Raw genomic sequence first — 6,000 nt, forward strand, 5'->3', positions numbered from 1 at the left:
TCAACAACTTATATTTCACAAGGCAAATATGGAAGTCGTTCTGTCTCCACAAGCCCCGCCCTTCTCCCTCCCTTCCTGGGTCAAGACAGACTAAACGAGATGAATTCGTAGCCGGTCCCAGGCAGGCCTGCAGTGAGGCCGGCAGAGGCAGTAACGTGCCACCAGGGGGCGTCAGGCTCTAACCCTAGCTGGAAGGGTCTGGGCTCCCACAGGACTAGATAGCCTGTTGGGATCTGTTCTGGCCACTATGCTCGTCAGGACCCAGCCCCCACAGACAGATGGTAGATCTGGGGATTGACTCAAGTGCTGGAGCCATTTATAGTTTTGTAAACAGCTTTGTCACTGCCTAAGAAATGACAGGTACTTCACAATGTCAACTGAACATATAGCTTTCATTTTTCTCCTTTGCAAACAACCTATTCCTCTTCTGGGTCCTCTCAGGGATGCTGTGACAATTGAGATGGAAGAGGTAGGGGATGTGCTTTCTAAACAGTGGTTCTCATTCATCTTCATAGGTTCCCAGGGCTTGCCATGGAGCCCTGCCTAGAGAAGGCACCGAGTACTTCACTGCAGGCCAACTAAGTGAAAATGATAGTGGTCCCTCTGCCCCTGCCCAACCCATGCCCTCTGGAACAGGGAAGATGAGCACTGGGCAGTGTTGGGGATAGAGTGAGGGCTGTGATGAGACTAGGAAAGGAACCCCCAGAAACCCCTGGGGTCACAGCGTGAAGGCGAGTATACAGTAGCAAGGGGAATGGGGATCCCCACATATAAGACGGCAAGGAATTTAACCAGCATGGCGTCCTTCATACCCCCTCTCACAAGAGTGCCTCCAAGGCTACCAGGTAGGTCCAACTACCCCACGAACAGTCATGCTGGAGAGGCCACCTGTAAGAGCTGCATCAACAGCTCCAGCTGAGCTCCCAGACAACAGCCGGCACATGAGTGAGCCTTCTGAGCTGTCAGCCCAGTGGAGCCCTCAGACGACTGCAGCCCCAGCCAACCTCTGACTGTCACTATGTGAGAGAGTCCAAGTGACAACTGCCTAGTCAACTGCCTTCCCAATCCTGACCCACAAAATCATGAGTGAAATACGAGGTGTGATCAAATAATATGGTGAATATTTCAATAAAAAAATGTTTTACAGTAAAAGACACAGTGCCATTAATCCCCCTTAATATACTCCCCTTCACTTTGAACACATTTATGCCATGGTTCTTGCCACTTTCTGAAGCAGTTCTGGAAGTCCTCTTTTGTGAGTGTCTTTAGTTGTGCTGTCATGGCTACCTCAATGTTCTGTATCATTTTGACTTTGGGGAAGAGCCATTAGCCTGAAACTGACTATAGTCCTCCCAAACAGACCAACAGACAGGGGACTACAGACACCAATACATCCTCCCACTCCCCCGACCACAAAATGAATGGTGCCAGATCTGGTGAATAAGGTGGATGAGGACATACCATAATGATTTTATTTGACAGAAATTGCCATACCAGAAGCGATGTGTGACATGGAGTCTTTCCATTGTGATCAAACAATACAATGAATGCTGCTGCTGAGTGCCAACCAACAGGAAGGCAAGGATCTTCAACACAGGAAGTGGTGTGTCGAACCTTAGTAACGTGTGTGACAAGTTTCAACTTGCTCAGTACGGTCAGTGGGGTGTGAGCTACGGTTGAGAGAAGGTGTTTTTTGTTGTTGTTGTTTTTTAAAGTTTATTGGGGTGACAATTATTAGTAAAGTTACACAGATTTCAGATATACAATTCTGTAATACATTATCTATATTTCACACTGTGTGTTCACCACCCAGAGTCAGTTCTCTTTCCATTACCACATATTAGACCCCATTTACCCTCTTCTAGAGAAGGTATGTTTTAGTGTGCCGTAAATCATCCTCCATCATGACAATGCTCCGTGTCACACATGGCTTCTGGTATATGGCAATTTCTGCCAAATAAAAACATTACGGTGTGTCCTCCTCTACCTTATTCACTGGATCTGGCACCGTGCAACTTCTGGCTCTTCCCCAAAGTCAAAATGATTCAGGACATGAGGCAGCCATGACAGCACAACTAAAGACACTCACGAAAGAAGACTGGATAGATGTGTTCGAAGCGAGGGGGAATATTTTGAGGGAGATTAATGGCAATGTGTCTTTTACTGTAATAATTTTTTTAAAATTTAAACATTCACCTTATGTTTTGATCATACCATGTGGTATGTTTTTTTTTTAAGCTGCTAAGTTTTAGGGTAACTTGTTACGCAGCATAGCATGGTAACCAACACACCTACCCTTTCCCCATCCCTCTGTTCCCACTGGCTGGAACATCAGAAGTCGTGATGGTGGGCCATCTCCAATCATGTAGATGAGGGCATGGGGAAGCCACAAAATAGGACCCTGGGCTCTTGGATATCATGGAATGGAGTTGCCAACTTCCCAGATGCCACGTGTATCTTATGTAAGAGATAAATAAATTTCTATCTTATTTAAGCCACTGTTAATTCTATCTCTATTTAAGAAAACACATCAATATCCTAGCAATATAACGTGTATACAACAAATAGTGCAGTGGTGATTTTTTAAAATGGCAGCTATTTCTAACATCATTAATGTTATGTCTAAGGCTCCCTCCACTCCAACCTTGGTTGTGTCTGATCAACAGTGGATCAACCACCTGTTCAACACTCCTCCCATGTCCCTGATGGTCAACCAGACATGTCCAGCTGGGTAGAAATTGTCTATGGTCATTCAGAATGGGCGTCTCTTCCATTAGTCTGAAACTGACCACAGCCCTCCCAAACAGACCAACAGGCAGGGAACTACAGACACCAACACAGATATACATCCTCCCACTTGCCCTACCACAAAAATGAATCAAAGCTCATGGCAACCATTTCGTGTTCCCATCCTACCTCTCCTGGCGTAGGGGGTGTGGGATTGGAGGAGAGAAAACGGGTGGGGAGGTGGGGGAGGCGGGAAATGAGATAGGAAGTGCGGCTCAGATAATGGCAATACAGTAGGGAGAGGGAAGCAGAGAAACTTACTCTACCCTGAGAAATAAGAAAAGGCTTTTGGAAGGAGGTGAACACTACCCTGAGATGTTTTCCAGACTGAAGAAAGGAAAATGGCTCTGCAGGCAGGGGACGTGGCCTGGGCAAAGACTTAGAGCATCAGAGTCCACATAGCTTGTGACCAGCAGCAGGCCCCAGCCCTGCCTCCAGCTTCTGCTTCCAGTCCTACCTTGAGTGAGGCTGGAGGGTAGTGCAAGGGAGGTTAGGAGTCTGAACTCTTAGGCCACCTAAGGCAGGTTGTATCCACACAGGAGTGAGCCCACAGACAGAGGAGGCTGTCTGATGGGGGAGGCATAAGTGCTTTCTTCAGGGAGCCATCAGACCTAGAAGGGAGACAGGACACAGAGACATGGGCAGAATACAGCAGTGTCCATGAGAGCTAGGCAGCCACAGAGTGCAGGAAGAATGCAGATCAGGGAAAATCAAGGCAGGCTTCCTGGAGGAAAGGGGCTGAGAAGGAAGGGAGTCAGGGAAGATCAGCCTGCAGGCAGGCTCTGGGATTCTTCACCGTCACAGGTAGAGTTGTGAGGGATCAAGTTAGATTCCAGCTTAAATATCCACACTGCCTTCAGCCTTCAGTGTCTAGTTCAAGGGGAGGAGGGGTGCACAAGAGGGTGTCCCCATAGCCTTGTCACCAGGAAGGCACAGTTGGTGTCTTACGCACTGAGCATGAATTCAGCAAGATGGGAGAGGGCGGTTGCTGAGGTAAAGGGCAGCCTCCCCATTCCCACTGTTCCTCCTGCCTAGGAAATGGGGGATGTTAGCGATGACCCCCCCCCACATACACACACACCCATCTCACCCTTTCAATGACTCTCCACAGTCCCCTCTTAGATCCCATCTGCACCCCCAGACACTACAGCCCTGGAGGTTAGTAATACATCTCCTCAGGGTAACCTCCCCAGGGTTTGGTTTCTAGCCCGTTCACCCAACCGCCTTCATCTTTCGGGGGGAGAAAAATGCTCTGTACCCCTTTACTCTCCTAGGCTGCCTAGCATGCTCTTTTCCACCCTCCCCATCCTCCACTGACTCTTCTTCTTGCTCCTCCCTACCCTTTTTCACGAACTTTCATCTTGTCCAGCTCCCATCTGACTGGAAAGTTCCACAGAGGTCCCTGTCTGGGTGCTATCCACTCTCAGGGCTGTGCAGCAAAATCTTCTCTTAGCTCAGAGTAGAAGGAGCCCCCCACCACTCTGCCCAGCCCTGTCCTGGAGGGCCTTTTATCTGAGGTGTCAAGTCTTGTCTCAGCTCACACCTCCACCTTCCACTCCCACCTAGATACCACCTCCACGAAGAAGGGAAAGGAAATACAAACGCATACATTCCAATGCAGTGAAATTTGCTCTTTATTTGGGCATCAGGGAAGGACCTCACTCAGCCCTCCAGCCCAGTGGGGGCACGAAGAAATGGAACAGGACCCTACCCTGAAGCCTCCCCAGCGGCACAGGGCAGGGGGAGGAATCCAGGGTCCGGAGTCAGGAGCAAACATGCAAATGAGGTCGGTGTATGTAGCATCTCTCCCAGGAGGCCTTGCAGGTGGTCACCACATGTAGGTGCCTTCTGGCCTGTAGGAGGGGAGGGGGAAGAATCGCAACGAGCCGAGATTGGGGGAAGTTCTAGATGGTGGTGCAGGGTGTGGGCTCCCTAGGGCAGCAGGACCACGCCGCGCTCTAGGGGACAGGGTGAGGGACGAGGAGCGAGGAGGGCGCTTTTACCGCGACTTGACTGAGCTGTCCTGGCCATCGAGGAAGAGCAGTTTTGAGAGAAGCGCTTCCGGGCTATCGTGTTTCCCAGACCTGGCGGGGGTGGGGGGCGGGCGGCGTGATCAGAGTTGGGCGTGGTAAGGTCTGGCCGTGCCCCGGGTGGAGTGGGGCGGAGGTGGGAGCGCCAGAGACAAGGCTCTGTCCGCCCGGCGGCGCACGCGCTCACCGCTGCCGAGTGGCCCAGTTGAAGTAGTGGCGCAGCGACGCGTAGTAGCGGCTCAGCTCCTCCGGCGTGGCGTCTGCGCCCGGATGCTCGGGCTTGGTGGGGTAGGCGTCGACCAGCGCCCCCAGGCAGGCGAGCAGGGCCAGCAGCACTGTGGCCACGGCGGGCCGCGGCCTGCGCACCGTCCGCATCTGCAGAGGGGATACCGGAGTGTGGGTCATCCTGAGCCTCGACCCCCGATGGCTGGAAGCTGAATCTGCCGTCGGGCCCACGCTCCAGCGGGCCTGGCTGGGACGAGTGCTGGACCAAGGCTCAGCTACCTGCTCGCTGATAGTGTGTTCTCTGGCACTGCACCAGTTTTTGGCCTCAGTTTCCTCATCTGTCAGAGGGGCCTGAGCCCTGCCTGCCTCGTCGTCGGCGCTGCCCAGAACGGTAGATGGAGGAAGAGGCCCCGCGCTGGCTGCAGGGCCTCCTGGGCCTCTCTCCCTCCTACTTCTGCTAGCCCCCTTCTAACCCAGCTGCCCACCACTTGGCCAGTTTCCACCATCCCAGCCTCAGCTTCCCCACCAAATAGCCTGGGTCACCGGGCATCAGACCATTCCTGGGCTCCGGGCCACTCACAGCGACAGATCCCAAAGCAGAGATAAGCAGGAGGTGGAAGGGGAGAGGAGTCCCAAGGGCTGGGTTGATGCAGGTCAGCAAAGGCCGCCTCTTCTGCTCAGTGCTTTCCCTGCAGGGCTTATATCCCATCCTGGGGAGGGAGGGGGAGCCCGAGGGGGAGGGGAGCCTGAGGGGGGAGGGCCCTTTCTCCTCCCTTTCTCCTTGCCTGCGCCATGGGTGAGCCTAAGTCCAGACAGTGCGTGATATCTCCTCCACCTTGCAGGAGCTGAGGGGGCAGCCGCCATGCTCATACTCAGGGTCCCTCCGGACCAGGTGCCTAGCCTGAACCCAGCCTTCACCCCACAGCTCCGCAACAGCAGCTCTAGCCTCCTAAAGAAG

The 6,000-nt window shown here is 52.7% G+C and overlaps 1 protein-coding gene across 1 annotated transcript; it reads right to left on the reverse strand.

Annotated features, from left to right (window-relative positions):
- Window positions 1-4,786: 4,786 nt before the first annotated feature.
- PYY (peptide YY) lies at window positions 4,787-5,702 on the reverse strand. The gene is made up of 3 exons (XM_033090152.1): window positions 5,623-5,702; window positions 5,005-5,192; window positions 4,787-4,871 (listed from the first exon to the last, which is right to left on the reverse strand). Exons 2-3 carry the CDS (start codon window positions 5,190-5,192, stop codon window positions 4,787-4,789), a joined length of 273 nt encoding a protein of 90 aa, XP_032946043.1. The 5' UTR covers window positions 5,623-5,702.
- Between the last annotated feature and the right edge of the window lie 298 nt (window positions 5,703-6,000).

Source organism: Rhinolophus ferrumequinum, chromosome 21 (genome assembly GCF_004115265.2).
Source record: "Rhinolophus ferrumequinum isolate MPI-CBG mRhiFer1 chromosome 21, mRhiFer1_v1.p, whole genome shotgun sequence".
In the NCBI taxonomy this organism is placed as follows: Eukaryota; Metazoa; Chordata; class Mammalia; order Chiroptera; family Rhinolophidae; genus Rhinolophus; species Rhinolophus ferrumequinum.

What these genes read in the sequence shown, in the direction of transcription:
- PYY (XM_033090152.1), bottom strand. Translation starts at nt 5,192, where the DNA reads ATGCGGACGGTGCGCAGGCCGCGGCCCGCCGTGGCCACAGTGCTGCTG. An exon ending in AACTGGGCCACTCGGCAGCG is followed by an intron (nt 4,872 to 5,004) that starts GTGAGCGCGTGC and finishes CACCCCCGCCAG; the next exon opens with GTCTGGGAAACACGATAGCC.